We start from the raw sequence: 17,245 nt of genomic DNA on the forward strand, positions 1-17,245 counted from the left end.
GATCCTGCAACAGCCCTATTGGTGCAATCAAACACACATACATCTGCAAAACTATCACAAATTTAAAAAAAGAAGGAGCGGGGTTTACCATACCGACTCGGGGGCGTAACTATATTATCAAGTAAGTTCTTGGACGCATGAAAAGACGTATAAAACACTGCCATTACTGAGGAAGAACGCCGTGAGCACAATCGAGAGTTGCCACATTTTCTCCGCTAATAGGTTTATTTTTAAGGAAAGTTATGAATATTATCTCTTGAAATTTTCAGAAAATTTACATCTGATTCCGAGTAAAATTTTCTGAGAATTGAAGGGAAAATATGTACAGGTTTCCTGGAAAATTCACATTTTATCACAGAAAATTTGGCACAGTCTAAAGGCTCATACGGTGTTCTTCTTTAGCACGGCAAAACAGGGAAGTTGACTTACGCCCTCAAGTCAGCGGATTGACGATATTAGTTGGAGGCGAGACGCAAATGAATCTAAGTCTTTAGTGCTTGATTCTTCATGGTTGGATTGCCAATAATCGAACATCAATATTCGACTACGCATCGTGTCCATCCTCTAAACTCGGTCATTAATTTTACGATGATCTCACCTCCGATCAACTCAATCGATAACGGGACGATTCTGAGGAAAAGAGCCGCAATTTTTTAAGTCTTCCGTAAAGAAGGATAATTTGTTCCGAAAGTACAAATACTATATTTGATCCTAATTTCCAACATTTTTATCCTATTGGATCATTGGGTGAGAAAAAATAGGTTATTTTCAACGCGTACAAATATATCCATTGCCACAATCGTGTTCTTGCCTGCATTCCACCATAAATGACTCATGGCCTAAAATTTATGGCTCCACATTTCTTATGGAAAACAGGACGAATCTTGCCATGCTGTGGAACTCTCCTCCAAATCAAGTAATGCAACTTAACTTCAGTATTAGTATTAAGATAGATAGTGAAACAAACTTGTACGGTATGTTACACTAATTACTGCTGAAAAATTGTGGTGAATTTGAAGACGGAAGAAACTAAAACATGTTGTATTTTTGGACTTGCAGAGAATTTCAGCTGGACTACATAAATTGAAGGAAACTTGAAGCAAATAACTGGCGTAAAATGTATTTCAGGTTCATAAAATGAAACCTTATGATGCCTGAACCGTTTTTTGAGATCTAAAAAGGCCAAATGCGGTGCAATTTGTCAAGAAAGGTAAGCGAGTACTTAGCGAATATGGGATCTGAAATTTCACAACATATTTAGAAATTAATCATGCTTCGAAAATAATTCAGGCACTGACAAAAAGGTGAAAGTAATAGAGTGCAGTAACACAGAGCGATATTTAATGCACTAACTATTTGAAACGCGTGATGGCGAAAATAAAGAGCACTAAATGATATAGGTGCGGTGAAGCTAGAAAATATTGCATCTGGTTGCCACTGCTTGCAAACTTCTTATCATATTTTATTTGAAAAAATGAGAAATGAAAACCAAAAGTTATTAGTCGTAAGATAAAAGATGATGATTATTCGTCTCATTTTGAAAATATAATTTAAAAATGACGTGCAAAAACTAGAGATAATAATTTGTCCTCTTCAGAAAATAATAGAACGAGCGAAACGATTTCAAAATAAAACAATCAAAATACAAGATTTTCTAGTCGCACCACTGACATGTATACTTTCTTTGGAATATAAGGCTCTTCAAAACCTGCTTGGTTCTGGCAGGCAGGGGAGGGGGGTATAATTGTAAAAATGATGAACCATGATTGAAATAAATAAAAGAATCGATGGACATTTTTATTAAAAAAATATTTACAAGCAAGCTCAAAAAGCTGTGTTTCGTAGCTTCACAAAATAGTTTCATTGAGAAAAGAAACGTAAATTTAGCTATAGTTAAAATAATTACAACACTTATGGGGGAAAACTGGTAAAACTTTCAACAATATAAGATAGAATTAACAAAATTTGTGCAATAACAAGACTTATGTTATAAAAATGGCTCCTGATAGACTTTAAAAACGTAGCAACAATATTGGAGGAGAAACACACCCCTGAACGGATAAGTCAAACCAACTCAACTATCTTTCATCCTGTTTCTGATACCGAATTTAGTCTGACACTTATTCTTTGTTTTATTTTTTTTATGATTTCCTATTAAAGGGTGCCTCAGACTTCATCAAAGGGAGTAGGAGGGGATATGCACCGGGTACGATTCGGCTCGTGACGGAAAAATTAAAATAAAGCTTTGTACCTCGGAATCGAAAAACGAAAATGAGGTACACTCACTATCGCCGAGCCTAAATAAATTTACAGACAGATTTCATTGAAAACATGATAACTGAGATACACGTTTATCTTTGATGTTTAAAAATTCTACAGGTATTGAGAACCTAAGTTTTTTCTCCTTTTCACCACTCTTTGAAAGGGAGGACAACATGTATACGACGTCGGTGAAAAGATTAGAAAACTATTAGGTCCACTTCGCTTGAAAATGATAATGTGACGTCTAAATCAGGGGTGCAGAAAGTTCTTCGGCCAACGCAATTTCGAGTAAGCAGGGATTCAGCCTACACACATTGACATTGCATGTTCGCGGGAACTTTCTCAAAAATGCAGCGCATTCACAGTAATTTTCGAGAAATCAATTGCGGTCGCATTAATTTTCTAAAAACGATGCTAGGTCATTTTTCCTAATTTTTTTTTCCTATTCGTTTTTTGTCCCATTACAGTAAGTCCTACGAGTGAGATGTCCCACTGGCTTTTTTCCTAAGGGTGTTTGTCCTAATAATCCAATACTAATTGAAACGTAAACATGAGTAGAGTAGAGGGAAATTTTTCAGAAAAAGTAAAGTTTTCTCGGCGAGCCGAGTATAAGCGCGTGAACAGGAGACATCACAAGCTGAGCCTTCCATACCCTCAATATAAGGAGGAGGATGAAGCTCCACTACTTACGGGCATGCGGCCACAACTTTAACTTGTGAGGTACCTATGTTGTTTTTTTACTTTCTCGATCCCCTAGTTTTAAAATTGAATTTAGGACAAATGCCCCTAGGAAAAAAAGCCAGTAAGACATCTCACTCGTAGGACTAACTGTGATGGGACAAAAAACCAGTAGGAAAAAAGTATTAGGAAAAATTGCAGTAGGAAAAAATGTTTTAGGAAAAATAACTTGCCACCCTAAAAACTCAAAACTTTCGCAGTAGATTTCTCAAAATGTTAACGCTTTTGTGATAACGTTTTGAAAAAATTCACGCTTCCGCAGTTATTTTCTAAAAAATTCAAGACTCTCGCACTAGTTTCGTGAAGTGAAAAATTAGTGCGTTCGCACTAATTTTTAGAAAATACCATTCAACATCCGGGTCATAAGTTTTTGTCAAAATCAGTGCTTCGAGCGTTCACTTTTTAGAAGCCGATAAGTTCATGCAACCAAACTTCTTTCATAAGTTTATTTTTATAACCGAACCTTCAGTTAAACGAACTGAAAGTTGGGTTTGACGAACTGAAGAGTTGAGATGCTACAGGACACCATGTTCCCCTTAGCTTTGTAGGTATGCAATTTTACCTACTTGGAGGTCTCAGTAATTGTATCGCGTGTTTTGCCCCATGCAACTTTTCTACCCAGCGTTAAAATCTCTGAGTCAGCGGAAAAGAGACCAGGCTCTTTTTCATTGTTGTGGATATTCGAGAAAGTTTTGTTGCTGCATAATTGTGACCCGATCTGTGAAAAGGTATCTCAGCTTCCGAAGATTCCAAGATTCCAAGATTTTGAGCTTTGCGCGAAGAACGATCACGAAAAGCGCCTGCAAAACTGTTGGGATACTTCAATCAGTACGCCGTTTCTCCGAGCTCACGACTGACTTCGATTTCTAATCTCCTTGTCGGCTCTATATACTCGCAAATCGCACTAAATTCCGAGATAAGTACGCTATTTGGAAATGCATGGGGGCAATTACGCGCGTACACAAGTTCAGGAGGTGTACACAAACATGAGATACATTTTGAGCGTAATCAATTTAGATCACTCATTATTCATGGTCGTAGCCTACGCAATTTCTCCATTGCCATGTTTGCGAAGTCTGTGAACGACCGATCGATCGTCATTGGCGGATCCAGCAATTTGACAATACCGAATTTCCTCCATTTAAACCTATGGAAATGTATCGATTCTTGGAGGGGCCGGGTGCTCCGCCAAAGATCGATTATTTATCATAAGTTTAAATGGAGGAAATCCATTGTTGCTAAATTGCTGGAATCGCCTCTGTCGATCGTTGGTCCGTGAACATGCTGCACCCCTAGTCTAAATTTAGAAATCTAATTCAACGGATAAATAAAGACAATAGATGCACTCGTCGTATTAAAAGGGACGATGGATTTTAATTTCTTGCGCGTTATAGTAACTCACAAAGCCTCTCAATGTCAGTACAGAATCTTAAGAATATGAAATAAAATATATATGCGATTCAGCTGTTGGAATTTTGAAAGTTTGCTTTGCAAATGAGAGTAATAATGATGTAATAATATAACCCTTCTTCACCGCGATTTCTACTATTATGTTCTGAAAACTTAAATCGTGAGAAAACATGCATAAACAGTGAATGAGATGCAATTAAAGAAAAAAACGCACGCACACGAAAACAAACACGAAAGGAAAAGTCCTACAGAGTATTTAAATTCATAAAATGAAGCAGTCTAAAAGAACTTCCAATCTTTGAACGTACTTAATGTAAATGCATGATTTTAAGGAAACTGTGATGGTGACCAGCATCAATATAATGATAGGAGCTTTAATTTTAATACTGATGGCACATTTTTCTTCATAAAGAATTGATAATCAGTCTAACAATGAGAGGAACTTATTGGATGCTGTTTTGAAAAAAAGCCTAAAATCTTCAATGGTGACAAAAAATTAGACACGAGAAAAGATGGTCACAAAATGAAAAAATTGGGTCGTAATTCCTGCAAATTATGAAAAATGATCTTAAATCTGAAATGTCTATGAGATGTGAAGTTTATGATTATCAACAATGAATATTTACTAGATACTTAAATGCACTTTAAGATTGTACGAGTATCCCTTTGTTTCTAAGACTCTCCTTTTTTTGTAATAAAATTAGATAAAACAAACAAACAAAAAAACGAAGCTTTTAAAGAAACGGCACTGTCAATGCTTTAACAAATAGATACAGCACGAGCGAAATCCTACTTCAGTTACTCAGCAGCTAAAACATGGTACAGAACAAAACATGCAACTATTACGACAATGGCAGCCATCAAGTTCACTAAACTCAAGTAATCTGACTGGAGCAGACATGCGAAGCAATATGATGCTGCCAACAAAGAACTTGTAGACAGGGCAATACCTTCAAAGTCAGAGCAACTGCTCGAACTCTTGGTGAAGCAACTCTGATTGGCAGACTTTAGACTTCTTCGGATCAGCGGCTGGCTATTTCCATTCCGTTCTTCCGGGCTTTTATGAGCAGGTTTAGAGGCAGGGGAACTCACTGGGTCTGCTGAGCTGGTAACATCAAGTTCTCGACGATTTTCAAGACTCTGAGTGAGCGGTTCTGATTCTGGTTTACTGGCCGTGACAAGAGCAGGGGTGCTCAGTTTTGAAGTCAGCTCACTTAATGCCATTACTATCTCGTCCTTGTCGTTCGAATCCGGTTCTTGGGAACAATTTTCGAGGGGTGCAAAAGACTCAATAATAGTGCTGATTTCTCTTCGATCTGGTTCATTGCAACACGAATTTTCATTACAGTTCTCTGTGGAGAGAACATTTATTTCGTTAGCCAAAGAATTTGAAACATCGTTGTGTTGATTCGAAGAGACGACAGCGCTGGGTTTTCCAGCGCAGCCAGCTTCAGACACCTTACTTTCGTAATTCTTCAAGATCTTTTCGATTTCTTTATTCACAAGTTCAGTTTGATTTTGACTCTCGGATAGCTCGGTAACTATGGAATGTGTATCCGTTTGGACAGGGCAAATCGACTCCGATCTGTACACATGTGATGAGGGACGATCAGCGATGATTTTCTGATCAATATCTAGACTATTTGACGCACAAGTCTCAATTTTTTCGACATTGTCATTGAAACTCAAGAACGCGTCACCCAATGACTCTACAATGACCCCGGAATCCTCGCCACTTTTTTCTACAAACTCAGAAATCGTAGTCGCGTCCGGGGTGCTCACCTTTTTTTCTACGCTTTTGAATTCAGTTTTTTTGAGAATAGATTTCAATGGTAAAGTCTTCTGAGAAGGTGCTACATTAATTTTGGACGCAATGGAAGGAGCGTTTTCCAGTGAGATATTTAGCGTAGCTGTGCTATTAATTTGTGTAGAAGGAGTCTCCTTGGATCCCTCCTTTGATTTCAAGTTTTCACAACTGACATCTCTGATGGTTTTGGATGTCAAACTTTCCTTGGCGCCTGCTTTTATGCAGCTATCTTGAAATACCTCAGGTATTGAAATTTTACTGGGCTGTTTGACATTTTCATTGGAGCTATCACCAGATTTTACTTCAGCTAAAGTACTCGATAAATTTAATTTTTCGTTGGAATTTCGAAATATTTCCGGAATTTCTAATTGACCCGAGCTTTTCCTACGATGTTCCAAATCTTCAGATGTTCTTTTTGAAACAGCAATTTCTTTCGGCTCAAAGTCGACAGGGTGTTTCTCAGAACGCACTTTATCTTTTTCTAGCAAGTTTATTCTGTCGTTGGAGTTTCGAAAAATTTCCGGGATCTCTAACTGTCCCGAGCTTTTCCTGCGATGACCTGAACTTTCCGAGGTTCTCTCGGAAGCAGTGATTTTTGGCTGATCAGAGTCAACATTTTGTCTCTCAGAATGCGTTGCATCATTTTCTATCACATCAATACTGATCAAATTTTCGCCGCTGACTTTTTTCCGTCTAATACTAGGACTTCTGGATGACTTAGACTTGCAGACACGTTCGTTACTGTCGTTTGATTTTGAAACCGCGGCTTGTGATTGACTACTGCTAAGGATTGAGCACTCTTGAGCACTCTGAGTTTTTTCGGAAAGATCAACTTGACTTGGACGCTTCTTTTTAGATTTTGAAAGTTTTGAGGCTTTTGCCGCCAAATCACCTTCGGAACTACTAGTACTGGTAAATTTAAGGTCGGCTTCTTGCTCAGTTGCATAACTAGACGCTAAATGCTCCATACTTTTCCTAAATTTTTCAGAAACTCCCATTTGACCAAGTCTTTTACTTTTTTTTGAGCTTTTCTCCGATCTCGATTCAGGTTCTGCACACTTGCCAGTTGACGGTTTACTTTCTTGCGCCGTTTTATCATTAGACTTCAATTTCTCATGACTATCAACCGCTTTTTCAGGAGATTCAATCTGGCTGAGCCGCTTCTTTTTCAACTTCGGACTCTTCGTTGTTTTAGATTTTTTATCATCTGAACTATTCTTCACGACCGTGTCTTTCACAGAGCTCGCACTTGAAGATGGTCTTTCTTTCTTTTCCTTTGCAGAATCAGTACTTTCAGTCAGACTCGATCGTTTTTTCTTCAATTTTGGAGTTCTTGAGGACTTTGAATCAAGCTCAGAAGCAGCATTTACCGTAGAATTTTGCATCTGATGTTCATTTGTAGATAATTCTTTTTCGTGTTCTCTAAACAACTCAGGGATTTCTATTTTACTTAATCGTTTCTTTTTTACTTTCGGACTTTCACTTGAAACTTTCATAGATTCAGTATCTGCGTTGGACTTTTCATGAGACAACGATACACTTTTATCATCTTTGTTCTTCCCGAAATATTCAGGAATTTCTATCTTGCTATGACGTCTAGTTTTCAACTCGAACACTTTCTTTGAACTCTTTTCTGAGCTCTGCAATGAGCGCTCTTTAGATTTCACATTTTTACTTTCAGCTGCAAAATCTTCAAGTGGTGTGCTTTGATTTTTCAGGTAGGTTCTCTCAGATTTTTCTGGAGAAGTTCGCTTTTCATTCGTTGCAAGGCCTGGTGATACCAACTCAGTCGTACTACTTTTAGTAGATGTTTCAATTTTTTCACATTTTCCAGACGAGATACTACTGCTCAAAACAATATTCCTTCTCAGTTCATTCAGATTTTCACTCCTCTTAGAACTTGATTTTGAGCTTAATTTTTCTACTTTGGACATGGATTTATTTCCATCATCTCCAGAAATAGCGTTACAGTTTTCATCTGTTTGAGGCCCGTCTGTTTTTGAAGGGGCTTCTTTTATATTCTCTTCATATTTTTTGGCAACATCATTTAAATTAGTAGAGCGGTTATCGCGTTTTGAACCTACTTGTGATTCAGTGGAGTATGCGGGACTGTAATTAGATGTCGTTATAAATTCGTTCCTGCTTGAGTCTCTGAAATCATTGTGATCTTTTGCATTTTCGAAGCTCTCATTAACAGGGTAGTCATGCGAATTATAAAATCGATCCTTGGATTCTACGACCGAGACAGGGTCACAGTTGGAAACTTTGGTGTCTTTAGGTTGAACTGAATCACGAGTGTCCGGTGCAATCACCTTAGGCTGGCTAGTTTTTTCCTGATTTGTAGAGATTTTGTTTAACTCGTTATTTTCGATAGCTTGTACTAGTTCCTGGACTTCACTTTTCCCCATAACAGATGCCTTTGTATCATATTCTTGATCAATCTGATTCGAAATCCCATTCGGTGTGGAATTTTCGAACTTGCTATTAAACTTCCGTAATAACTCCTCATAATTTGATGGTGTTTTGTGGCGGAGAAATTCGCTAACGTCAAAGTCGGTTAGTGACTCAGTGCTCGCGGAGGAATACATCTGAGATATGGAGGGCTCCAAATTCGGATGGTATTTTGTGTTGCACTCATTGGGTAGATCATTGTAACTTGAGGATCGAGCATAAGACAGGGGATGAGGGAATGAATACTTCAACTTCTCAGCCCGACTCAAGACTCCACTTAAATTTGCTGACAGAGATCGTATCGCGCGCTTTTTTCGATATTCACACGGAGTTTGATTCAGGTCTTTACGCAAATTGCGGAAAGCTAGATCATCTTTGACGACGTCGGGTGTTTTTCTGGAGGAAAATGTAGGCTTGTACCTGTCCTCCGGTATAGCATGGAGATAATCTGAACTAGACGCTTGAGTGATAGGTCCAACGGGTATCCCGAACGGCGGTTGAGGATCCAGCGTCCTTAATGAATTGTTTACATGCTTGATTGATCGAAAAACGACATCGTCAAACGTGACGTCTGGCTCATTGGTTAAATCAGGTGACATCGGCGGCTCGGACAGATTCGGGAATACTGGCGGAGCAAGCGTCGGCGAGACAAGTAAGAAACTTCCGGCTTGAGACATTATATTCCTCGTGTCTAGTTTTGGCACAACATTTGGGTTGTCACTTTTAACGATTCGTCGGTAGGCCATATCATCTTTTTTGCGGTCCATCGATAAGCTTCGTGTTCGTTGGCGGCGTTTGGCTATGCTTCCGTCGATTTCGTCACAACTGGAATCCGACTCGTAATCCCGCGATAAAATCGCATGCAGTTGGGCGGGAACATCCCTCCTCTCCGCTCGGTCTAGAAGGTCATCGTCGCTCAACTGCAAGCTTTTGTAAATTTCCTCCAATTCATTCAAGGCCTCCTCTAAATTGGACGATGGATAATTTTGTTTGTTAAACTCTAACAACTGATCTATATCGACAGAGTTCACGGAGTCCATTGGGAATCCTTGAGAGGGATCCACAGGCGAAGCAGGGATTCTCTCGCTGGATCGATCGAAGGCGACCCGCTTCGTACCAGCGTTACTGAAATTCTTGCGAATTGGAGGGTCTGGAGGTAGAGACTTGGGATTTGAGCGATTCGAGGCGCGTAAATCAGGCTTGGAGGACTCAACCTCTGACTCGGACTTTTCGAGCACCATCGAGAGAGGTCGAACGAGCTGGCCGATCTCTTTGCTATTTCTCCGAGACAGATACGCCGTTGGGCTGGAAGCGTGCTCTGAATTACAATCTAGATGACTTTGTTCGGCTTTATTGGGTTTGTTGAATTGGATATAAGAGTTACCGCTCGTTGCCGTATTTGCATTATACGCTGCATTCGTAACTGCTGAATCAGACAGACGCGACGAGTCTCCCTGTTTCCAAAGTTGATCTTCGGATGAATTGATCACGCTCCTCGGATTGGAGCCATTTTCAAATCGGTAGCTATTTATATGCTGATCACTAAAATAGAGCCTACTATTAGGTTTTAAATTATTACTTTCTTTGCTGCTATGTTCTTCGGGGCACTCTATTTGGATGGGCCGCCGACTCCGTGGTCTCTGATCCGTGATGTACTGATAGTCGACGGGGGTTGGCGAATAATCAATATCTGAGGTGAACTGAAGCACAGACGCGGGCCTGTCGTTGACAGGTGAATAGACGGAGCCATTGCTAATGTGCTGCTCAGAGTTTGACCTCTGGTTATTGGCGCCGCAGCACAAATTTGATAAAGGTTTACTTTGGCTGGGCAAGTTATCCACGGAAGTGCATTTCGGGGCTTCGAAGGCGTACGAAACAGGTCTCTGTTGATAACCGACGCAGCTCGGACTCGAATAAGTCATGATGACTTTTCTATGGGGATCGCGCGGCGGGGGAGTGGGTGGCACCTTGGATTCCAGCTTCACATTGGGGCTAGCGACGTTCATGTAAATATGTCTATCGTCGACCGAGTTGACACTGTTGTGAAAATCACTTTGCCGCAAGCCCTGCCTCGGTAAAATCGGCGAGGGCTTGGAGAAAGACTTGGTCACTTTGTGGTGCTTGGAGTGATTCAAGTTAACATAAAGATTATTCTGGTTGTTGTTCGGCGCACCTGGACAGAAGGTAAATTTTATATTAGGCAAAGGACTATTGGTGAGACTAGAATTTGCGGATTGAGCTTTCAAATAAGTTTGGGGTTCCAGCACTAAGTTGGTCATATTGATTTTATTTCGGTCGAGCATTCTGAGTAACTCCGCTTGCTGGTGATACGGCAAATTGTTGATCTGATTAAGGCGTTTTAAGTATCTCTCCGTGCGCGCCGCCCGAGACCTCCGTTTCAGGGAGTCGTTTATATTGTCTTGGCTATGGTACTTTCGGGTGTGCGGAAATTCATCATCGCTCGACGAATCTTTTAATTTATCATGCTCAGCCTCGACGCGCGCTTTCACCTCATTTTTAGCACTTCTCTTGCCCGAGCTGTTCAGGGACCCGCAGCTGGACCCTGTTTGCAGGAGAGTCAGAGAGTCGAACTTCTGTTTCGATGATAGCGAGGAAGAATTTAGACTAGAGAGTTTGTCATAACTGTTACCGGTAAAGTGCGAGTCACGATTATTTGTTAGAGACGTTTCGTGATTGTCGTTGCTGGTTACGTTTTTCGAGAACTCGAATTTCCCTACGACTTTTCGGCTGCCACTGTGATGCTTCTTCAAGGAGAGCTTTCTCTTGAGGAAGCTGCCTTTGTGTTTGTTGCTGTTGTCGGGTAGATTTTCTTCCAGCGAGGAGGAGTTTTCAGTGTCGCTGCTTTTGTTTTTCCGTCGTCGGAAGAGTCCGCTCAGCGTCCATTTGCGATCCTTTTTCTTGGGTGCGAGGGTCACCTCGCCGGTATCCCCGCGTCTGGTCGCAGCTTGCTCCGGGAAGCCATCCCTCACGGACGAGGGCGAATGCCGGCGCTGCATTCGAAAGCTCCTTCGGCGTCCGCCAGATACTGCATTGACCGTCTGTAACAGATCAAAATAAAAAATGCATTTAAGAAAAATAAATTTTCGGCGAGGATGAACACACATAATGTCTCCTATTGGACACTGAGAAAAAAGTTACGGGCTATATAGATATACCGTCCGTTCCGGGCTCAGAGACCGAAAGTTACGGGTGCTGGAGCCGTAGCTTCGATTGCTCCGGGTGCCACGCCCGATACCTATGGCCTCTGAGCCCGGAGCGTGGACGGTATCACTGGAAGAAAAAACACATTGGATCTAGAGTCCAGACTCTTAAAAACATCGACAAGAAAAAATGCTCTTGATTCAATCGGATTTTTACTCAATTCAAGGACCAAGCCTCTTAATTTGAGCGGATTTCCTTTTGATGTAAGCAAAAATCTGATTGAACCAAGAGTACTTTTTCTTGTCAATGTTTTCAAGGGTCTAGACTCTAGATCTAATGTGTTTTTTTTTTCCAGTGTACGTCTATATGTCGCAGGCAATTGGCAATAGTCGGCAATTTACAAGCCAGTGGTGAATAAATATAGAAAATCATGAATTCAAAAATAAAGGAACAAGATTGGAGTACTGAGTATGTTGCCTATAATATGAATAGACACTTTTCCATCCTTAAAAACATGGCAGGAATATGCACACTCAGAAGAGCGTGTGGTGAACTTCGCGACTTTAGTTGGGTCGAGGTCGGACAGGCAACTAAACATACATCGTGACAAAGCGTAGAGTATCACAAAAAATGAAGGCGCTTCAAGCAGAGCTCATACTTTTGAAGACCATATCCCTTAAAAATTGCATTATTGCGATTTATTGAAAAGACGTGTGAACTGCTTGCAAATTGCCGGCGATTGCTGATTGCCTGCGACATATATAGCCCGTAAGTACGGCCTCCAGGGCCGGAGTTTTTTTTTCAGTGGACTCGTGGAAAATTTAACAAGTTCCAAGCTGAGTCCTTATGGCTCAGCTGACAAGCACAGCACAAAAATTCATTCTGATTATTAAGGAAGAATCTTGATCTAGCCGAACCACCACATCAAACCACACTTAAGAAGTTTAATTTGTTGTAAGCGATTTGAACCGCCGTAAAAATATTATTCAGCCACGTCAATTTTTCTGGGAGGTTAATAAACACGTAAGACGGATTGCACAAAATAATAGAATGACTAACATTATTAAAAACTATGAAAACGCACTTCCTCATAAAATTGATAAAGTCGACTTTCAATTTTACTTATTTTATGTGTAAGTGAATGTTTATATTTTTTTTAAAAAAAAATAATGTTAGTCATTTAAGGGTAGTGCTGCTTTGAATGAAATCCTCTTATTAACACGGTCAGTAATACAGTATCAAAAAATTTACAGGCCCGGTTTATTTCGTTTTTTCTTGAAGTCGTGATAACCAAACGTAACGTTGTAACAAAATGATTCGAAAAAATATGACACGATCGTCGATTTTTATCTTTCTTTGACTTGGAATACAAAATATTCCTGAAATTAATACTGCTTACGCAGTCCGTATGACGACGATAAACGTTTCCGAATAAACTGCAGGCTGCGAAAATTCATATGGCAAAGTCCGTAGAAACTTTCATGTGACCTCCTCCTCGTTCAAAAAAAGGATGCGCCAAACTGAGCCGGTAAATAACATGAAATTCCATTATCCTTCTCCTGGTAGTCGATTTGTAAATTATACTCGATGGTATAAAATCATAAGAGTAACGCGTAACGCATAACGCCTGATCCCGAAATGTTTCAGGGGGTTGGACAGGAAAACGGTCGGGGGCATACATCCTTATTACATATCTAAACCGAACACTCTGTCCCTAAAATCATTGACCGTGGCATGTGTTTTTGAGATGAAAAGCGGAACACTATCTGGCAAAAAATCATTTACATTATTCTCTCTCAGACGCATTCTAGATTTGGACGTATTTCTGCCAAACGGACCTATGTGCATTAAGAAAAGAACCCTGATACCCATAAAAATACATGCATAACAGGGCTCACGTCATGATGCACATAGTTCCGTTTGGCAGAAGTACGTCCATTTGAAGGTGGTCAATGTCTAATCAATGAACAACAAAAGCCTCACATTTCATTCATCATTCCATGTACGAACGTTCTATGAAAATGAGGATTGAGTGGCAACTAATTAATTGAGATCAATTACCGAGTCATCTAATTATCACGTCTGATAGCGGTTCGATACAACGATTCGAATGGGCTTCAGGGGCATTGCCGAATACTGAGTGAATGATGAGTGCTACTGATACTGGAATTGAGTACACGTGCTCATAACTGTGATTGAAACCGTCAAAAGAAGGCAAAAATTGCGATTGTATCTTCTGCTCTGCGGATTAAAGCAATCACATGTTTTTCATTCTCTCGCTGAGGTACACATGCGCTAATCTCATATCAAATAATTTGGAAAATTTATAGACGTTGTCACTTGCACTAAACTCATCGCGAATATCGGTTGACACCATTGTGCAATTGAATTCTTGTTTGAGAGTATTGAAGACTTGATAAACACCTCAGAGACAAATTTCAATAGAACGTGATCGTCAGTCACAATCCTTTATTCCTCCTAATCGGCAGAACTTGTAAGGAATGAAATTGGTGAAGAATAACTTTGGCGTTGAAAGTTCTCAGGGGATCTGAAGACGTTACATTCCAAGTCCGAGCGAGACAAATTCACAAAAAAAGAGATTTGAGAAACCCCGCAAAGGTGAAGAACAAAACCATACGTTTTTTTCGCACCAGATTTGTTACATTAATTAAAATAAAAATCGTTGTAAAATTTTAGTAAGATCCGTGCAGTACACTTGAATTTGTATAGCATGTTGATGTAGGGTTTATTAGGATATTGCTTTTACGTTTTCTCTTAACTCGGAAAAATAAGGTTAAAACTAACTTTATAATTAAATTTAACCTTTTAGATTAATTTTATAATTAATTTAACCTTTTTGAGATTAAAAAGGTTTCAGTAAATTAATTAAAAAAAATTAGACGGTGACGGAGGATCGCGTGACGTCAGTTTAGCACTAAAAGTAAATGCAAGAATCAAGATGGCGGATCTTCTATCGTAATCTTTAAGTGCGTAGACTTAGTTAGCGTGTACTGTGGTGTGAATCGGCCCGATTTGAAAAAAAAAAAAAAAAAAAAAAAAAAAAAAAAAAAAAAAAAAAACCTTACAGCGTGTGTATGAGATGATAATTTAGGACATAAAGGGATGAAAACGGCAACACTACGTTGCATTTTGATTACTTTCCATTGCAGTTGCAGAGCGGTCGTGTTAATGAATGGAAATCGAGCCAGTTAATTTGTGAATGCAGTTCGTATTTTTAGCGCGACGAGGAAACTCAATAATTGCGGTCGGTGTAAAATTGCAATGACTGTTAATTTGACCTTGAACTCTATTGTACAGAATGCACTTGATTCCACTCCTTCAATTATCCCATCATTGTGTGACTTTTGATAGAAGATTATTTTAGACGTGACGTCATCACAGGGATCCGACATTGAAACAAGTATATTATTTCAATCGAATCGGTTTCCAACACCTATGTAATCAATGTTAATGTACCCAATTGAAATGAATGCATAATTATCGCACGATAGTGTTATCCTTTGGATGATGGAACTACGTTAATTATGTTTTTTTTCGTCAGCGAGAAATCTGAATTCACACCGAAAAAAATAATATGCTGTTTTAGCATCTAGGATGTCAAAAATGTGTCTGGTGATCCTGAGATGCTGCCTTAATTGCCCACGCAGTTGAATTTGCATTCACAGGATGTAAAATTAACTGCGGGGGCAGTAAAGGCAGCATCTTGGGATCACCAGACACATTTTTGACATCCTAGATGCTAAAACAGCATATTATTTTTTTCGGTGCACCATTCATGACGTAAAATAAGAATTTTTATTTCTCACTGATGAATTAATATTGAAAGTTTTGGATATTTTCAAATTTTTCTGCGTGAATCTTTGATGAGAATAAATATGATTACTTTTTAATTCCTTTACATTATCCATTCAGAGCCAACACCTTGAGCTACTGAATTTGTCATCAAAAGTTTCACTTGAGCTCGATATCAAGTTGAGACAGATGAATTAATTTGTGTTATGAAAAAACACATTCTCTTTTCGTGTACTAGCCACAACGAGACTTAATGGAATATACTTGAAAGCTGAACAATTTGGAACCAGGAACGTAAATAACCTTAATCAAGAAGCACGGAGTAGCGTCACGGCATGTAACTGATACGTCCTGAGCACCCCCGCACCCCCCTCTCCAGCCCCCCTCCTCTCCCTCGGCCTCGTTTTGCGCATCGTCCTGCATGAATATCCAAACGCCCCCTTTCCAATGCCAATATTATCTCCTTGTAAAACGATACCTAACGTTGTCAGACCGGAAATCAAGGAAAATAATTCGAAATCAGGACATCAGATTCCCCTACTAGAATGCTAACATTTACCCATAACAGAAATAAAATATCCCCAATTTTTAAAACGTACACTGGAAAAAAAAAAAAAAAAAAAAAAAAAAAAAAAAAAAAAAAAAAAAAACCACATTGGTTCTAGAGTGCAGACTCTTAACAACATCGACAAGAAAAAAATCTCTTGTTTCAATCGGATTTTTGCTGAAATCAAGAACCAGGCCTCTTAATTTGAGCGGATCTCCTTTTGATTTAAGCAATAATCTAATTGGATCGAGAGTATAATTTCTTGTCAATGTTTTCAAGAGTCTGGACTCTAGATCCAATGTGTTGTTTTTTCCAGTGTATGCTTCGTAACCATAAAGAATACGGCCGAATTTTCGTTCCTCTACTCCAACCGCAGTATGTATGTCGTCACCTTCCGGCCAAAGTATCACAAGCGCCATGCGATGTTTAAACCTTTCCGGCGCCATTCTATTTTTTATAGAGAAATTGTAGGTTGAATCTGTTTGAAAATTTCACTGAATTTCATCGGCAGCACTAATAAAATTCAGGGAAATTTTCGGATAGCTTCGTTGAACAAGAGCTCTGTAAAAAAATAAACTGGCGGCGGGAATTTTTAAACGTCGCATAGCGCCTATGATACTTTGGCCGGAAGTCGACGATGTGTCGCAGAAAACTAGCAATCGCCGACAATTTTCAAGCTACTATTGATAAATATAAGAGCATAAAATTTATAAATAAAGGAACAAGATAAGAGTACAGACTGTATTACCTACAATTCAAATAAATATGTTCTCCTCCGTATAATAATGGTAATAGCTGGCACACTCAATAGAACGTGTAATGAAATCCGTGACCTGAGTTGGGTTTGGTTCGGATTGGCAACTAAACTAACCTCGCGACATAGCGTAGGGTATCACTAAAATTGAAGGCGCTCAAGGGCGAGACAGTGCTTTTGGAGAGGACCACTGTAAACTAAATCTTCAGGACGGTGACTTTGAGGATGAGAAAAGAGAGGCGTTGCTTAGGATTTATTGTTCGGAGTCGTTTCGTTACATCTCCACCATTGCATATAATTG

At 39.4% G+C, this 17,245-nt stretch overlaps 1 protein-coding gene across 12 annotated transcripts in view; it reads right to left on the minus strand.

Annotated features, from left to right (window-relative positions):
* Svil (Supervillin) overlaps positions 1–17,245 on the minus strand; it is a 390,519-nt gene that overhangs the window by 262,259 nt on the left and 111,015 nt on the right. For 8 of the 12 annotated variants that reach the window (XM_072296134.1, XM_072296133.1, XM_072296136.1 and 5 more), the window contains one exon: positions 1,767–11,727. The exons of 3 other annotated variants lie outside the window; for them this stretch is intronic. In XM_072296134.1, coding sequence (XP_072152235.1) covers positions 5,209–11,685 — 6,477 coding nt within the window. In that variant the 5' untranslated portion in view covers positions 11,686–11,727 and the 3' untranslated portion in view covers positions 1,767–5,208. Of the gene's footprint in view, positions 1–1,766; positions 11,728–17,245 lie in introns of those variants that run through there. One more of the 12 variants, XM_019058285.2, reaches the window with a different exon arrangement.

Source organism: Bemisia tabaci, chromosome 2 (assembly GCF_918797505.1).
Source record: "Bemisia tabaci chromosome 2, PGI_BMITA_v3".
NCBI classification, from domain to species: Eukaryota; Metazoa; Arthropoda; class Insecta; order Hemiptera; family Aleyrodidae; genus Bemisia; species Bemisia tabaci.